The sequence below is a fragment of the Neomonachus schauinslandi genome, chromosome 2, assembly GCF_002201575.2.
Source record: "Neomonachus schauinslandi chromosome 2, ASM220157v2, whole genome shotgun sequence".
NCBI classification, from domain to species: Eukaryota; Metazoa; Chordata; class Mammalia; order Carnivora; family Phocidae; genus Neomonachus; species Neomonachus schauinslandi.
This window is the reverse complement of record NC_058404.1, coordinates 182,628,243-182,647,708: the sequence shown is the minus strand read 5'-3', so window position 1 is coordinate 182,647,708 and position 19,466 is coordinate 182,628,243. Positions and strand designations below refer to the sequence as shown.

Genomic DNA, 19,466 nt, shown 5'->3' with positions numbered 1-19,466 from the left:
ATTAGTTTGCCTTAAAGCCAGGATTTGAGTTTAAGCAACCCAGCTCCTGACTCCATGTACTTAACCACAGCACTTGGTTACCTCTCCTGTGTATGATACATTTTGTGTTCTCATCAGATGATACTTTCCACTTCTTGAACACTGCCTTACAAAGCAGTTTATAAGGTCAGGTAAAGTATCTGAAGGAGTTCTTAACAAAAATTAAACAGATAGTTAAGATTGAAACCTATTTAAAGTTCTTTAAATTGCGTAGTATTTCCCTTTGTGGCAATATGTTTTCCATAAGGGTGTGAATTTCCTTATTTGAATTGGGCGTATTTTTTCTAAAGTAGCCCACCCAGTGAAATTTGCGGAGACAATTTTTTTGAGTAAATTTTTAACTTGTGTGCCTTTTTCTGTTTTTATTTTAAGTTAGCTGTATTCTAGACTTGGTGTGAGTTGATTCCTAGAGAATGCGATTTCATTTTGCTATTTACCTAGATCAAACTTAATTAGTAAAGAATAAAACACCTGTTTAATTGTATAATGCATTGTAGAGCAAAATGGAGTTTTTGCCACTGCCCACCATTATCACAAATAATTGTGTGTAGAGTTGTATGTATTGTTTTATATGTGTACTTGGGGGGAGAGGATAAAAATGAAGATCTTATTTCCTCATTGAAAATGAATGCTACTAACTGGATTGTTTTTTGTTGTGTGTATATAGCCATGACTGGGAGGTTATATGTAATCAGCAATCTATTCCTAATTATACACATTGGAATTTAAAATTTTTTTGTTAATACAAATGATGCTTTATTCAGTATCTTGGTATGCATATTTGTCTACCTATATAATAAATTTCCAGAATCAAAATGACTAGGAATTCAAAGGAATTCACATCTAGAATTATAATAGACATTGTTAAAATGTCTTCCAAAAAGATTGCACAAATTTAAACTCCCAACAGTGCATGAGATTTCCTGTTTCTCCACTTGTACACTAGCACTGAGTATTATCAAACTTTACATCTACAGCAAGCGAACCTTGCATAATTGTCGTGAGAACATAAAAGCTGTGCCAGGAAGCTGGCCATAGTCTTTTATGTGACACCTCCCATGAATGTTTTTTGATAGATTTGTCACCACCAGGTTCTGTGGCAAGCAGGGTCAGGCCAGCAACTTGATCAAGAGATTAGTATTTCTCTGAGTGTGGCCTTTTTATTCTGATATAATTTTAGTTTACAGAAAAATTGCAAAAATAATACAAGGAAGCTCACCCAAATATTTCAAGTGTTAACATTTTACCACATTTGCTTTATTCCTCTATATATTTACACACACACATACACACACACACATTTATTTTCTCTAGACCATTTGAAGGTAAGAAGTAGACAACATACCCCCTTACTTTTTTCCCTAAGTACTACAGCGATTTTTTCTAAAAATCAGGACAGTCTCTTACATAACCCTGGTACAATTATCAAAACCAGGAATTTAAAATCAATATAATCCTGTTCTCCACTCTGCTAGTTTTATTCAGATTTTGTCAGTCTAAATAATGTCCTTTATAGCAGAAGTAAATGCTGGATAGTATGTTGCACTCAGTTATTATGCGTCTTTAGCCTCTTTGAATCTGGGCCAGTTCCTCAGTTTTTTGCCTTTTATCACCTTGATGCTTTTAAAAGTATAGTTCAGTTATTTTGTTGACTCTTCCACGCTTTAAGTTTGTTATGTCTCCTCATGTTAAGACTCAGGTTCTGCATTTTTTGGCAGTAACATCCCAGAAGTGATACTGTACTTTTTTTAATGCATCATGTTAGGAAGCAGTTGAGGTCAGTTTGCCCCATTCGGTCTTTTGATACATGAAATTAGTTTACCCAGTGTCCGATCACCCCCTCTTGTGGAGGCCATAGATTTTAAGATGCATACTTTCCATATGAGATCTTCATATGCAATGTTAATGGATGCCAGTGTTCTCGCAACTCAGTCATGCCATCTGGATAGGAAGACTGATGGCTCTTGTAGATTTAACCTGGGAAAGTCCTTTCTCAGGATGGATTTTTGGGAAGGCACCCTCAACCTGGCAATAGTCTTGGAGATACCTAAGAAGGCAGTTGCTGAGCGCAGCTGGAGTTGGTCTCAGTCACCCTTCTTTCTTTCTGCTCTTCCTGCTGCTTTTCAGAAACTGCTGCCAGATTGTTACAAAGTTCAGTTGAAATTTTTCTTTTATTGTAAAGAAAAGGTAGAATAAAAATTAAGGAAAACAGTGCTTTTCAAATGTTCTACCCAGTCCACGGAATTAAGAAGGGGAGCATGTTTCTCCACCTGATGGGGCTGCAAGCATGGTTTGTCTTTAAAGTCTACCCCTTAGGATATCTGTTCTAATAGAAACATGTTTAATAAATGTGATAGTCCAGGAGAGTACATCGTGCTCGGTTGTCTTTGTTTTAGTAGCCAAGGACCGCTGGTTACACCTCAACAAGTTTTGAGCAGTATTGTTATCAAATGTGGTTCTTAAGGTAAGAGCAAGTTCAAAACTAGAAATTGAAGTACAACAAAGGCGGACATGTCTACAAGTTGTGTGACTTAAGAGGCTCTTCTCAGCCATGGATGGAGAATGAATAAGCTTTTTACAGTAGAGATAAATTACATATTTATTTTAAAAATATTTTCAATTGGTCAGCTAGTAATCTTCAATCATATTCAGTGTAGGTACAATATTTAAGTTGGTTTTTTAAAATTTTGCATTTATTAATTACATAGAAGAACATCTTTGAATATATGTCACTGTCCATTTGTCCCAATGGCATATACGTTCCTTAAAGGCATAGATTTGTGTCTCTTGTTCACTGTTGTATACCAAATACCTATACCTGGTTCCTACTAGGTGAATCAATGACTCTGGAGACAAGGACAGAATGTTATATGCAGCCTTTTCTAATTAGCCTTTCCTATTTTTTTGTGACTAAATTACTAAACAACTTGTAGTACATTTTGCTTTGCTTTTCATATTATATGTTGTCATAGAATAAAGTTTCCTAATTTTCCCTCAGTCAAGTACTATTTTATTTCACTATCTTAAATTGTAGGAATCCCAATACTTTCAAACTGTATAAAAATAATATACTGTTTACAGCAAATTTGGTGTAAAGTTTGGTTTAATTACGAGTTTGAATTGTTCATGCTTTCCTTCCTTCTTATTTCCTGCAAATGCTGCACCAGTGTTCCTTGCCTTCATTTATTTTAATCTCATTATCCTCATCTCTGTTTAGGCAGAAATTTATGAAATACAGAAAAATAGAAATTGCTTTTTGTTCCACAACCCTAGGGCAGAAGAGTTTCCCACATGACTTGTGCTTGCTTTTCCAGCGAGCTCTGTGTTTTTAAAACTGATTTTCTAATATTGTTAACTAGGTAAAACTAGATAACATCAGGTTCTTGGGGCTTTTTTAGCAACATGTTATCAAATTGTTCTATATTCAGAAAAGATTTTTCTTGTATCCTCTCCCCCACTTTTTGATTTTTGACTTGATTTTCTCATGTGAATCATCTGTTAGGTAGAAAAGGTGTTAAGATGGTGAAGTTATGATAAAATGTTTATCTTGTTTGTCCTCAGTACGTTTGTGGTCATGCACTTTCTTAACAGACTGGTAAATATAGAAGGAAATGTATCTGTGTTATAGGAGAAAACAATATTGCATCTCCACTGTGAGCTTAAAAAGGAAGTGTGTAATATAAGTGTAATGTGTATAAAGGTTTTTTACTTATTTGGAAATTCTAATTCATTGGAGGATATCTGGGAACTGCAGTACTATTTATAGGTAGGAAACACTATGTTTAATGATTGAGGTAGCTTTTTAAAAATCCTTTTACTTCAGGTATATGAAAATAGAGTAATTAACATTTTCTCCAGCTCTTCCTATTTTGAATAAAAGATCATTGTTATCTTAGAAAGGGAAAGCTAGTGAAGTTAAAGCAAAATGAATTTGCTACTTTAAAATTATACTTATGACATATATACTTTAGATCACATAAATTTTCCTGAGCTATAGTATTATAAGAGCATTGTTAGGTAAATGACATGGATTTTTGTGTTTCATTCGCAAATATGGGTCTGAGGGGAAAATACACAGAACAGAACAAGGAAAGGACATGTGTTAGGGTATAATCATCTGTATATAAGCTAACTTTTGTTCGTTACTTAAAAAGAAAAGCCAGAGTCATGTAACTTTTTTCCTTAAATATAAACAGGATTGATTATTACATTTAATCAAAATGACATTTTACATAATACAGCATGCATAAAATATGAGGAACTTGATGCAGATGACAGCCTATACTATCAAATGAATCTACAACCTTATATTCTTTGTTACGATGAAGAATTAACTCAGTATTTTGTAAAATTAAAACCATCCTTTGGGTACTTAACGATTTAGATTATTTTTTATTGTTAAATACACCATAAACCTTATATGAAAAGCATCTTAGGTAAGAGTGGTCTAAAATTGGTTGGTCCAGCTTATTTCTGGTTCAGTTGTTAACACAGATCATGTCAGTAGACACCTTGTTTTTCTTGTACCTGCCTATCTCACCATTCCCTGTTGGAAGAGGGAGAGAGAGCTTAATGTTTAAATTATAATCAATCTCTGAGAAATTGATAATGGACTACAGTCATTTCTACTGAAAAGTGAGTATTTTGAATACATGATATAAATATTACATCATGAATTTTGAGTCATTCATGTTTAAAGATGGACCTTTTTGCAGTAGACAATTCTTGAAGTTTTATGTATTAGTTGTATATCAGATTAGTAGTGAAAATGGATCTTGTTAAGTGCAGGATCCATACAGTACCTTGTTATAACTTGACATTTTCAAGTATGTAGACCTGTGAATTTTATTAAATAATTAGAATTTAGTTTAATTGCAGCCTTCAGAATTTTGCATTATGAACCTACTAAATGCATTTCATGACTTTTCTCAGAAAACCCCTTTTCTTACTCTTCCCCCATTGTAGTAGATACAGTAACCATTAGTTTTAATGAGATAAATAGGAATGTGATCACATATTCATTAAGAAGGACTGGGATGGCACACAACAGTTATTGGAGATGCTTTATTATATACTGAAGAAGCAATTTAATCTTATTAACATTTATAAGATACCTAGCCTTAGGATGGCACCTAGATAGAATGATGCTAAATTTTGAAGTGCTGTTCAAGCTCGGCATGCACACTGTTGAGTTCTCTTGCACATGTTTTCTATGCGAGCAGGAGTTGTACTGCACGAGCATGCTCTGTAATTGTTCACTTCATTAACAGGTATTTCTAAAAAGAGAGACAGATACTTTAATCAATATTTAGTTGTTGATCTAATTTTGAAAGCATTTCAGAGCACCAAGGAACAAAACATTTCAATTGAGTGCAGTGGATCTCTTACTAGTCCTGTAACAAACTTATGTTAGATCTCAAAGGGTGCTTGATGATTGGAAAATTAGTAGTTAGTACAAAGAGTACCGTGTCATGATCGTCATTGAAAAGCTTTATTTCATTTGTTAACTATGTCTCTCTGAAATTTTCACCATTTTAACCCCTTGAGTAGGTTCTGGCCACATCTCACTTTCCTTCTTTTTATAAAGAGGGGAGGGGGGTGAGGAGTTGGGTTAGCCTGGTGATGGGTATTAAAGAGGGCATGTATTGAGTAGAGCACTGGGTGTTATACGCAAACAATGAATCATAGAACACCACATCAAAAACTAATGACGTAATGTATGATGATTAACATAACATAATAAAATAAAATTTAAAAAAAAGTATAGCTGTGCTCTTACATATATATACAAAGAAGTATTTTAAAGGCTGTCTTAAACTTCTTGGTTTTTTTGTAAATTACATCTAACCTAGTGAGGCAGTTACATTTTAGTCACATGCTGTGATGGTACATTTAATCAGCTTCAAAGGTTCAAAAAATTCTTTCCTGTGGAAAAAGATGGAGGAATAGATTTTTGCCTTTAATTCCATAACCGAATTCCACAGATTTGCCAGTAGTTCAGTGTTTTAAAACCGATGGTGTTCAGTGGCCTTGCTGATGTTCCTACCAAAACATTGTGTTTTCTGTTTCTTGGTTTTTAAAATTTAATATCCTATAGGGTAAAATCAAAGAATTAATAAATAATTCTTCCAACAAAAGCTTGGATTATTTACTCATATTCTTATGCTATTTCAAATAAGTCAGTTTTCAGTATTTCAGGGTTAACAAAAATATTCATAGTCACAGATACCCACTGTTTATAAATTGTGAGTTCATAAACAACGTCATATGGCATTAAGTTACACAACAAAATGAACTGCATTGGATTCTAAGACTTTTATCATCAAAGTTGATAATTTTGTGGGACATCAAATACAGTGGAGAAATCTTAAGTCAGATTAGGCTTCACAACCTCTAACTACAAGTCATTTAACCTGTTTATAACTGCAATCTGCTTAAAAAAGAAAACAAAATTCTGTTGGTCTTTTTCAAGGGTTGTGCTTCCACCATCTCTCCGAAGACCTCATTTCCTATTTCAGAGGAAATAGGGCATCACGTAGGAATTAGTTTCTTCTTCCTCTGTACTTACTTATCCTTGTTAGCATCCCAATTAATTCCTTTATTTCATAGTTTTGGCTTACTGATTTATAACTAAAATACAGTAATAACTACTAACATTTGTTGAGCTCTTACTGTGTACCAGGCACTGTTTTATGTGTTTTCTGTATATATTGACACATTTAATCCCTTCAACACCTCTTTGAGGTAAACACAGTCACTGTGCTCATTTTACACATGAGGAAACTGAGGTCTAGGGAGTCAAGTTATATCAGTCACATGGCATGATCTGAATCATGGATTTGAACTCAGCCGATCTCACTCTAGAGCATTTTTCTTAACCTTCATGCTGTATTCTAACTCAAGCCTGAATTGTGCTTTCTTGTCCTTGCTCAGGCTTTTCTCTTTGCCCTCTTGCAACCAGTTGAAATGCTTTTTTGTCCACTTAGCATATTTCTTTCTGAAGGGCCATATAGTATGAGCTAGTTAAGTAGACAACATTTAGGATTTTTCATATAGTTGACACAAGGTTACACTAGTTTCAGGTGTACAGTATAGTGATTCAACTTCTCTCTGTGTTATGCTGAACTCACAAATGTAGCTACACTCTGATAGTATACGACACTATTACAGTATCATTGACTATATTCCCTGTGCTGTGCCTTTTATTCCCATGACATATTCATTCTGTAACTGGAAGCCTGTATCTCCCTCTCCCCTTTACCCATTTTACCTATTCCTCCCCCCCCATACCCCTTCCCTTTGTCAAGCATCAGTTTATTCTCTATAGGTCTGATTCTGTTTATTTGTTTTGTTTTTAGGTTTCATATACGAGTGACATCATAGGGGTGTTGTCTTTCTCAGTCTGATTTATTTCAGTTAGCATAATACCCTCTAGGTTCATCCATGTTTTCTCAAATGGCAAGGTCTCCCTTTTTTATGTCTGTGTAATATTCCTGTGTGTGTGTGTGTGTGTGTGTGTGTGTGTGTGTGTGTGTGTGTGTACACACCGTATTTTCTTTATCTGTCTGTCAGCACTTAGGTTGCTTGATGTCTTGGCTATTGCAAGTAATGCCGCAGTAGACATAAGGGTGCTTATATCATTTTGAATTAGTGTTTTCATTTTCTTTGGGTAGGTACCCAGTAGTGGAATTATTGGGTCATGAGGAATTTCTATTTTTAATTTTTTTTTAAGATTTTATTTATTTATTTGACAGAGAGACAGAGCCAGAGAGCACAAGTGGAGGGAATGGCAGTAGGAGAGGGAGAAGCAGGCTCCCCACCGAGCAGGGAGCCTGATGCGGGGCTCGATCCCAGGACCCTGGGATCATGACCTGAGCCGAAGGCAGATGCTCAACCATCTGAGCCACCCGGGCACCCCTCTATTTTTAATTTTTAATTCATGATGTTGCCTTTTTTGTTTTGTTGATGGTTTCCTTTGCTTTGCACTAGCATTTTGTTTTGATGTGGTCACAATAGTTCATTTTTGCTTTTGCTTCCCCTTTCTTGGGAGGCCTACCTAGAAAAATGTTGTTTTTGCCGATGAAGAGATGTTACTACCCGTGTTCTCTTCTAGGATTTTTATGGTTTCAGGTCTCCCATTTAGGTCTTTAATCCATCTTGAGTTTATTTTTGTCTATAATATTAAAAATAGTCCAGTTTCATTCTTTTGCATGTAGTAGTCCAGTGTTCCCGACACTATTTATTGAAGAGCCTCTTTTCTCCATAGTATATTCTTGCTTCCTTTGTCATAAATTAATTGACCATATAAGCATGGGTTTATTTCTGGGTTTTCTGTTCTGTTCCATTGATCTGTGATCATGTTTTTGTGCTAGTGCCTGTTTTTTTGTTTTTTTTTTTTATTTGCGAGAGAGAGAATGAGAGACAGCACGAGAGGGAGGAGGGTCAGAGGGAGAAGCAGACTCCCCGCTGAGCAGGGAGCCTGATGCGGGACTCAATCCCGGGACTCCAGGATCATGACCTGAGCCGAAGGCAGTCGCTTAACCAACTGAGCCACCCAGGTGCCCCTGCCTAACTGTTTTTGATTACTACAGCTTTGTAATATACCTTGAAACCTGGAATTGTGATACTTCCAGCTTTGTTCTTTTTCAAGGTTACTTTAGCTATTCTGGGTCTTCAGTGGTTCTATACAAACTTTGATAATATTTGTCAACATCTAGGTTTAAATTTTAACTCTGCCTACCACTTAATTTACTTTGTGGGCAAGTTGCTTTCTACCTTTTTAAAATGAGCCCTTATGTACTTCACAGAATTGTTTTGTAATGATTAAAGATGGTAAGGTATAAAGAATGTACAGCAAAGTTCCTGGCACATGACAAACTAAGCTCTTTGCCACCTCTTGGGCTTTGAGGATTTTTCTGAGTGTTGCAGGTTGTGTGAGACTGGGGGTCTTTGATTAGTTGTTGTCCTTGTTGGGTTTTGTTTGTTTGCTTTTTGCAAGGTGTCTCTAGGAGGTACCTGTCACCCTCGTCTAATCATTGTGCTACCTGCTCAGAGTGGGTGTGTAAGGCCTATTTAGGGTGCGTTTTTTGTTTAGGAACCATTTTTAAAGTACGTATTTTGTTATTTCTGGGCATGGATGGTTATTAGAGGATTTTCCTTTATGCTGTTCTTTAGTAGAGTTGAAATATAAGTCATAAAGGAGATTTCATGGTGCCTAAAAAGCTTACTACGGAATGTGTCGTACAGCCTATATATTTATTTTTTTTCTTATTTTTTCCAGAAAATTTGGTGAGCGGCCTCCACCTAAACGACTCACTAGGTAAGCATTTTAGTCTTTCACACAAACCTTTCATGGAAATATCAGATCCTGTCATCTTAAAAACTGTATTAGGTGCTCTTGAAAAGAAGTCATTCAGATACTGGTATCTAGATCATAAGCTTATTCGCATCCTTCCCCCACATCCTCCCTCCCCCACCTCACCAAAAAGAGGATAATACGATATAGTTCAATGGGGAAGGGGTAAAACCCTTCAAGAATCTTGAGTATTATATAGTTAATATAAATAGGGTGACAATGTAAAGATGGCTTCCTGTATCTAGCCAATCTAGCTGCATTTAGGGTAGCACCTGAGGATATTTAATAAATGCTTTAGAAAAGAATTTTAAAGAAAATACAAGATTTTACTCACTTTTAAGGAAACTATAAATATTACATTGTGTTCTAATTTACAATACACATTTTAATTACAAATGTTAATTGAAAGTATTAGTCTTGAAAATGATTTTTAAATTTTTCAGCAATCAGCAGTTGTAAAATAAAAGGTAGGACACCTAGTTGCACAGTTACATCCTAGAGTTAATGTTAATCCTGTATTCTTAGTATCTTTCAAGAAAATTACGTGCGTATATAAGCGTATGCTTGTCTTTTTTTTTTTTTTTTTTTATCGTCTGGCATCATACTCTACCATTGTTCTGGGCCTTTTAACTCCACGTACTGTACGTCTTCTACTTTGTTCTCTTTCATGTCTCCATAGTTTTTCATTGCCTTCACACTACTCCTTTAATATTTCACATTGATGACCATTGGGATTATTTCCACGTTATTGTTATTATTAAAAAGGTGTTGCACACAAAGAATGATGGGGACATGCCAGAAGGACACAGAAAGCGAACCAGTTTGAAGAGGTTCCCTTTTAGCCAAATCATGGACACTTTAATCCTCAAAATAAATAATGATAGTAATAGATAAGAACCAGTAGAATAAAATACAGTTTAAAAGTCTACACTGAGTTAAAGAAATGATCCTGTAGTAGAGGGAGAGGAATTCTTTTTCTTATAGCAGAATTCCACCTAATAAACGTAGAAGGAATGATGGAACTAGGAAATTACACTTTGGCAACCACTACGATGATAATTGTTTCAGGCAAAAATCATCAGTGAATGCTTAAACTATTGATTTTTAAAGTCTGATGAGAAACAGATATTTACTTTGTCTCTAAGCATATCCTCACAAAGTATGTATTAATTATAAAGTGAACAATAGTAACATGACAGTGAAAAAACTTGGCAGACAATACCTTAATGAAGTGATCTAAATTAACATCACTAGTAATGGACAAATAAACATCATGTGCATCCCGAGGAGGATGACACAATGTCATTTTTGTGATGATCCAGCCAAAAATGCATAAGCTAAATCTAGGCATAAGAAAACACACCAAACAGACACAAATGAGAGACATTCTATAAAATAAACAGCATTTGATCTTCAAACTTATCAGGATCATGAAAAAGAAAGACTGAGGAATAGCAGATTAATGAAGACCAAAAAGACATGACCCCTAAATTCAACTAAATCCTGGGTCAGGAAGAAGAATTTTTCTTTTGTTTTAAAGCTGGAGTTAGCAAATGTTTTCTATAATTGGCCAGATAATAAACATGTTAGACTTTTTGGTCCATACTGAGGCTATTGTGACTTCTCGTCTCAGTTTTTATATCCCCAAATCAGCCATAGATATCAATACATAAGTCTGTATTCCAGCTCAACTTAATTTACAAAAACTGGTGGCTATCCTGATTTGGTCCAGGAACATTAGTTTCTCAACACTGCCTTCCACCCCCCAAATAAAGGACATAAAGGATGTTTGTGGGACTGTTGGCACATTTGAATAAAATCTGTATATACAAGTATTTGTATCAGTGATAATTGCATTATGCTTGTTTAAGAGCATGTCTTTGTTTTTAGGAAATTAACACTGAAGTATTTTGGGTATAAGGGCTTTAATGTCTACAATGAGCTCTTAATGCATTCGTTTAAAAACATAAATATGGTAAAATACTGATATTTAGGGAGTCTGGAGGAAAGGGGACTAGGAATTCTTTGTACTACTTTTGCCGCTTTCCTGTAAGTCTGAAATTACTTAAATTTAAAAAAATTTCTAAAGACATTAAATATAATTACATGTTTGTAAATATCTTGAAGAAATTCTAAGCACATGTGTAGACATTCTGAAAGTTACAATTTAATAGATATTTTTGTTTTATTACCAGTAGTAATATATTGGTTATGGAATGACTCCTAACCATAAAATATATTTTGATGAATAAATCACTTGCTTTTAATGGATACCTCTATAAAAATAGCAGTGTGATGATAATAAATATCATAAGAAAATTGTCCTTTCCTTTCCTTTCCTTAAATATATACAGTAATATAATTAGGTCCTGTTTACTTTATCATGATTTTCCATTTACCCTTTAAGCAATTTTCCCTGCTTGGAAAATTTTAGTAAGCTTTTAAGTCTTCTGCTTTTGGCCAAGATGGAGTAACAGGAACTGGAATTACTCTCCAAACTGAAACTGCTATAAACCTGGACAAAATATATAAAATAACAGTTTTCAAGATACTGGATGACAGGCAAGAAAGGACAGTGATCCTTGAGAGACAGGAAACAAGTGAGGTGAGCAGGTGGAGCCTGGTAAGCACCTTGAGCTGAAGAGATGGAGCTAGGTATCTAGGGGTTCAAGGTGGCTAGAGTTCCCAGGTCAGAGAGCTGGAGAGGAAAGAGATCCAGAGATCTGCAGAAGGTCCTCTCTCGTCTTCAGCTGAGTATTGATCAGCACACATGTGTTGGGAAATTACCCAAGGCTGGGGATTAAAAACCAAGTTGAATTAGAGAAAAAATTTCCTGAAGCTCATATTACAAACTGCCTGTTCCCAGTAGCTAAAGTGGAAAAATATTATACTTCACGATGCATCTACTAGAGTACTACTACACAGAAGGGTTTTCTGTTAGTAGTGGTGCAAAATTTGGCCAACACTAATGCTGCTCTGGTTTTACCTAACAAAATTGAAAAATAAGATTGAAAGGATCAGATTCTTTCCAAGTAACTTAAATGTATACCAGAACAAAGCTCAAGAAAATTTGCAGGAATAGAAAAATATCAAATACTCAAAAGTAAGATTTACTGAGTCTTAACATCTAATCAAAATATACCAGTCATACAAAGAAGCAGGAAAATATGATCCATGTGAGGATCTAAACCACCTCTAAACCAACCCAGAAATGACATACATGATGGAATCAATGACATTATAGCAATTATTATATTTGTCTTCTGTATGTTCAGTATGCTAACATCAGGAGTTCGCCTTTTTTTTGTTAAAGGGTCAGATGCTAAATATTTTAGGTTTTGAGCTCCATGTAGCCTCTGCTGTAACTACTCAACTCTTGTAAAAAAGCAGCCATAGACCACATGTAAACCAATGGACGTGTCTGTACACTGGAGTACAATTTTTGTCACAAAGAGGGGTGCATCAGATTTGGTTTATAAACTGTATTGTGATTCCTGAGCTAGAGGAAAGATTGAACAAGTTAAATAGAGGACATGGAAGATTAAAAAGGTATCTAAATCAAATTTCTAGAGATGAAAATTACAATATTTAAGATGAAATACATTTGATGGAATTAATTACAGGTACATGTTGCTGAAAGAAAGACTAATGAAGACATAGCAGTAGAAACTAGCCAAAATGAACATAGAGTAAAGGTCTGGGGGTAAAAAAACATGATCATAAGTGAGCTGTGGTTTATGTTCAAGTGGCTAACATCCAAGTAATTGGAGTCATCGTTTGACTAAAAGAAGAGATGAAGAAGTAACAGCTGAAGCTTTCCTTAATTTGGTGGAAACTGTTAAAACCATAGTTCTGAGAATTCAGTAAACCCAAGTGCAAAAACTGCACTGGAGCATATAGTAATCAAATTGCTTAAAGTTAGTGATAAAGAAATGTTAAAAGCAACAGAGAGGGGCACCTGGGTGGCTCAGTCGTTAAGCATCTGCCTTCGGCTCAGGTCATGATCCCAGGGTCCTGGATCGAGCCCCACATCGGGCTCCCTGCTCAGCGGGAAGCCTGCTCTCCCTCTCCCACTCCTGCTGCTTGTGTTCCTGCTCTCGCTATCTCTCTCTCTGTCAAATAAATAAATAAAAATCTTTATTAAAAAAAAAAAAAAAGCAACAGAGAAAAAAAAAATACATAAAGGAATGTCTCCCTTGCTAGGGAGAAGACAGTGAAGCAAGAGAAGAGCTTTAAAGTACTCAGAGGGGGAAAAAATGCAACAACCAGCAACCTAGAATTTTATCCCCAGGCAAGACAAAATAAAGACCTTTTTAGACATAAAAAACTGGAAAGGAGATAACAAATATTACAAATAAGTTTCTGCCAATAAATTCAACAACTTTTGAAGAAATGCACAAATTCCTTGAAACTAGTAAACTACTGAAGCTTACTCAAGAAGAAACAGATAACCTAAATAGCCCTATTATCTAAAGAAATCAAATTTGTAATTATAAACCTTCCCACAAAGAAACCTACAGGCTCAGATGATTTCACTTTTGAATTCTGCCAGACATTTGAGAAATAAATCGTGCCAGTTCTTTATATACTGTTCCAGAAAGTTGGAGAGCAGGATATTCTTTCCATTTCATGAGGACAGCATTGCCTTGTTAAAAGCAGGGCAGAGACATTTTAAGAAAATAAAACTATAAACCAATATCCCTTACGAACACAGATGCAAAAAGTCTTAAATTTTCACAATGAAAATAGCAATATGGCTTTATCTTACAAATGGAAATCAGTGTAATTTAGTATATTAACAGAACAAAAGGGAAAATCATGTGGTCATCTCAAGAGGTTCGGAAAAGCTTTTGACATTCATTCTTGATCAAAATTCTCATCAAACTAGGAATAGAAGTATTTCCTTATTCTGAAAAGGTATATCTATGAAAAAACTATATTTAACACGATACTTAATTGTGAAAGACTGAATGTTTTCCCTCAAGATCAGGAACAATGCAGGATTGTCTGTTTTTACCATTTCCATTTAACATTGTACTTGAGGTTCTAGTTAGTACAGTAAGTCCAGGAAAGAAAAGAAAGGTATCCAGATTGGCAAGAAAGAAGTAAAACTGTCTTTATTTGCAGACATCATGATCAGCTATATGGAAAATCCTATGGAATCTATTTTAAAAAGCTGCTAAAACTAATAGGTGAGTTTTATCAAGGTCGTAGGAAACATGACCAACATATAAACATAAATTGTGTTTTTTATATGAACAATGGGAAATTGAAATTTAATAAAAAATGCTATATTTAATAGCATCAAAAATATGTAATGTTTAGGGGAAAATCTGACACAAGGCATACAAAAACTATACACTTGAAAACCTTAAAATGTTGTTGAGAGAGCTTGAAGTCCAAAATAAATGTTCTTGAGAAAGAAGAATCAATTTAAGATGTCACTTCTTCGCAAATTCATCTATGGATTCAACATACTACCAGCCAAATCCCAGTGGACTTATTGTAGCAGTTGACAAGCTGTTTCTAAAATTTATATGGAAATGCAGACAACCTAGATTAGCCAAAACAACCTTGAAAAAGCAGTAAGAAGGTAGACTTCTTGTTTTCAAAACTTTATAGAAAGCTGCACACAGTAATCAAGGATGGTATTGGTGTAAAGATAGCCAAGGTAGATCACTGTAACAGAATAGCAGCCAGAAACAGTTCTCGTGATCTATGTTCTTCAATCAAAGTGCAAAGGCAATTTAGTTAAGGGGTTTTTAACAAAGGATTCTGGAACAATTGGATATCTGTATGTCCCTACCATTTACATACACATAAACACAAAATAACTATGATCCATGTCTAGAACCATATATAAAAATTAGCTAAAAATATACCTAAATGTAAAACTTCAAATTATACAGCTTTTAGAAGAAAATATTGGAGATTATCTTTGTGACCTTGGGTTAGGCAAAGATTTCTTAGATATAACACCAAAAGCACTATCTCTGAAAGAAAGAAATGGATAAATTTTACTTCATCCAAATTAGGAATAAAGCATTTGTATCCAGATTATGAAAAGAACTCCAAAAAAATAAGGAAATAACCTGTTTTTTTAAATGGGAAAATGATTTAAACAGATACTCCAGACAGTGTGTATATATGGCAAATAACCATTAAAGAAATGCAAAGTAAGACCACAGTGAGAGGGCACCTCTCACTGTGCGTTTACCTTCGTCTCAGGTTGTGATCCCAAGGTCCTGGGGATTGAGCTCCACTGTTGGGGTTTCTGCTCAGCGGGATCCTGCTTCTCCCTCTCTCTGTTGCTCCGCCTGCTTGTACTCTCTCTTTCTCTGTCAAATAAATAAATAAAATCTTAAAAAAAAAAAACACCAAAAACCTTAAAAGACCACAATGAGATACATGTTAGAATAGCCACCACTCTTATATCCTCGTGGTGGGTATGTAAAGTAGTATAACAACTTTGGAAAATAATCTGGCACTTTCTTAAAAAGTTAAGTATACTCCTACCATATGGCCCAGCCATTCCATTTTTACATATTTAGTAAGAAAAATTAAAACATAATGTGAATACAAAGACTTAAACACAGATGTTTGTGGTAGTGTTAGTTATAATAGTCAAACAGGCATAACTCAAACATCCACCAGCAGGTGAATGGATCAACAAATTGTGGAATATTCTACGATGGATTTCTATTCAGCAATAAAAGGAATGAACTGGTGATACATGCAACAACACAGATAAATCTTATGATAATTACTGTCAGGTTTCAAAAGTAAAAAAAAAAATGGATATTTACTATATGATTCCATTTGTATAAAGTTCTGGGAAATGGAAACTAATCTATAATGGCAAAGCAGACCAGTGGTTTCCTGGGAACAGGGAGAGGTAGGAGGAGGGATTACAAAGAGGCAGAAGAGAAACCTGGGAATGATGACTGTCTTCGTCTGGATTGTGGTGATGGTGCATCCAGTATGCCAAAAATTACCCAGCCGTACACTTGAAAATGAATACATTTTATTGTGTTTCAATTAAATCTCAATAAAGTTGTAAAAGATTTTATTAGCTTTTGTCCTTTAAAAATACCTTAAAAGGAATTAGCATATCTTCTAGGGGGAGAATTCAGTTAAGCTTTTATTTCTTTTTAAATCTTTTTTAAAGAGAACGAGCTTACAGGTTTTTATTCTTTATTACCTTTTTAAAAAATTATTTTTATTTTTTAGAAAGGGAGAGAGGGAGGCAGAGGGCACAGGGAGAGGGAGAATCTTAAGCAGGCTGAATGCCCAGCCCGGAGCCCAACACAGGGCTCAGTCTGACAACCCTGGGATCGTGACCTGAGCTGAAATCAAGAATCAGATGCTTAACTGACTGAGCCACCCAGGCACCCCTTATTCTTTATTATCAAAGCTAATACAAAGAAAATTTAGTAAAAACAGTTTGTATAAAACAGAAAATTGGATTGTAAAATCAATGACCAATTCTGATAAGAATTTAATTTTAAGCCCAAAGTAAAAATTAAGAAGTTTCCCTTTTGATAGTATAGCAAATGTAGATTTTCTCTGGTTCCTTTTAATCGTATTTTCCCATTTTTCCTTTGAAGAGTTTTCTCTGTTGGAAAACTTTAGTGTCTTTTATTCTATTAAGAATGTTTTTAGGGGCATCTGGGTGGCTCAGTTGGTTAAGTGTCTGTCTTCTGCTCAGGTCATGATCCAATGAACCCCGAGTTGGGCTCCCTGCTCAGTGGGGAGCCTGCTTCTCCCTCTCCCTCTACCCCTCCCCCATCTCGTGCTTTCTCTCTCCCGCCCTTTTTCAAATAAATACATTTAAAAAAATGTTTTTAAAGGAATTTTATCTCTCTTTTAATTGGGGGGAGGTAGGGAATTAATTCAGAGAGGGTCCCTTAAAAAATAAATCTTTTAAAATGACCCTATTCTGTCCTTACCCTCATCTTCCAAATTAAGCAATATTGAAAAATTGTCTTTTTATTAGAGGACAGTGTTTTGAATAGTGCTTAGAACACAGTTCTGCCTACACAAAATGTAAATTTTTGATTAAGGATAATTAACACCATGTACTACTCAGCATTACCATGGATTCACTTTTTTTTCTTTTAAATATTACATTCTTTCAGAAACACATATATAGAAGCAATTGAGTGCTAACTTACAAGGGCATCCTACTCTCTTGAAATAGTCCCCTTCATGAGACTCACAGGTATAACTGGCTGTGGATTCAAACACAAAACAGAATAACCAGACCTTGTATTGACGTAGAGAAACAGTTCTTTTATTGTGGAGGCTTCTCATTTTGTCATTTAGAGCCTGGGGTCATCAGTGAAAATATTAGTTGCAATGCAACTAGGTGTCAGTCCCTCCAGGTATGCTGAATAGATCAGCGAGTGTGCCTATTCCTTATGTGAGAGTGTGTTTGAGCTCTGCAGTTACGACTTGCAGCAGCACTGTAACACGTGCTTTTAGAAAACATAGATGTTATTCAACTTAAAACACCATTGGACTAAGAGACTTTGCCATGTTGTCAATAATCAGAAGGTTAGAACTGAAATTTTGAATATGATTGAGTTATAGGCAACCTTCAAAGGCATGTACTCTTAACTTTCTTCCCCTCTGTGATACTGCAGACTGGTATCCACGAACTCATGCGTTTGCTTGAATTCATTTACTATCGGGATTTCTTTCATAAGGTTCTTTTTTTTTGAAACCCTATCCCCTTTGGTCTCATTACCATACCTCTGTTCTCACTGTACTGGTATATACCTCCATTACCGTCCTGGTCAAACCTTTGGAAAACTCAGTTGCCATTTGGCTTATTTTCAGGTTGCCCCAGAATAAGGAATAACATCCTAAGAGAATGGTTAAAAGAGAGGTTAAAATTTAACCTCTGTATTTGTTGTTTACTTCAACACAGGTTATATACATTTTGTAAATATTTGTGTATTAATTTTGGGGTTCTGTTGTCTTTGAGTGAGCCCATATTTTTTCTTTTTGAATCTCTTTTCTTTCTTGTCCATAGCATGCAGTTTTGAGAAGCATTTTACCAGTGCCTAATGAGAAACTCTTAATGTATTCTTCTTGTCAGCCCTGGATTATAGTTAAAGTCACTATTTGCTATGCCTATTTATGATCCGTCCCTTTCAATTTGTGACATGAGAATCATCCATTCTTTTTTATTGACTTAGGTCAAATTAATGTCTGCTTTGGTTCTTTTCAAGAAATCAGAGGTTACTTTACATTTTATATTACAGAGTACAATATTCATGTTTTAACCTAATTATGGGTTTTCCTTTTACTTCAGCATAAGACAACCATGAGTAGCAAACACCATGTAAACTAAGTTGAAATGAAACAAATTTAGATTTCTAGTAAAATAAAACCATAAAGTTAAATATACATTGATAGTAATATATATATTAATATATATTGCTCTATATAATTTTTAGTCAGGTAATTAGTTTATAAGTGGTAAATAATTCATGTAAAAGTGGCTGCAGCTAATATCCAACTTCACTTAGGCCAGTCGTATCTTTGTAGGGCATCTTGGGGGAAGAAGAAAATGAGCTGGAATAGGAAGGGTCCATGTGGTCCCTGGGATTCGAGGAGCCAAGTTTGGATCAACCAGGCCTAGATACCTAAGAACCAAGGTGATGACCTACCTTTCAATGTCAGTAATCCCTCCTGCTACATGTTATCAAAATCCTCAAGTCTGATTTTTCTCTACACGAGAAGTAGCGTTTCCAAAATAAACTTAAATAAATAGAAACTTAAAATAATAGAACACAGAAGTAATGTTCTATTAGTGATGTTGACCCAGTCCCTACAATGTAATGGCTTTGTCTATTTGGGAGGGAGAATAAAAACCACCAAGAGTTTATGAAAGGATTTGTCTCATAGCTGTGAGACAGGATTTAAAGCAGTTTACCTCTATATCAACTTTCATAGAATTTCATAGGATTATGTATGGATCATTAATTTTATTTTTATTACGAGAGGGAATGGAATGAAATTTGCCAGCATTCTCCTAGGAACATGACCTGTACTGTTGTTTGGC

General features: G+C 35.1%; 1 protein-coding gene across 1 annotated transcript in view; it reads left to right on the top strand.

Annotated features, from left to right (window-relative positions):
- The window catches only part of RBPJ (recombination signal binding protein for immunoglobulin kappa J region), a 108,333-nt gene that overhangs the window by 54,436 nt on the left and 34,431 nt on the right, over nt 1-19,466 (top strand). Inside the window, exon 2 of the mRNA XM_021679451.2 lies at nt 9,320-9,358. Coding sequence (XP_021535126.1) covers nt 9,320-9,358 — 39 coding nt within the window. The remainder of the gene's footprint in view (nt 1-9,319; nt 9,359-19,466) is intronic.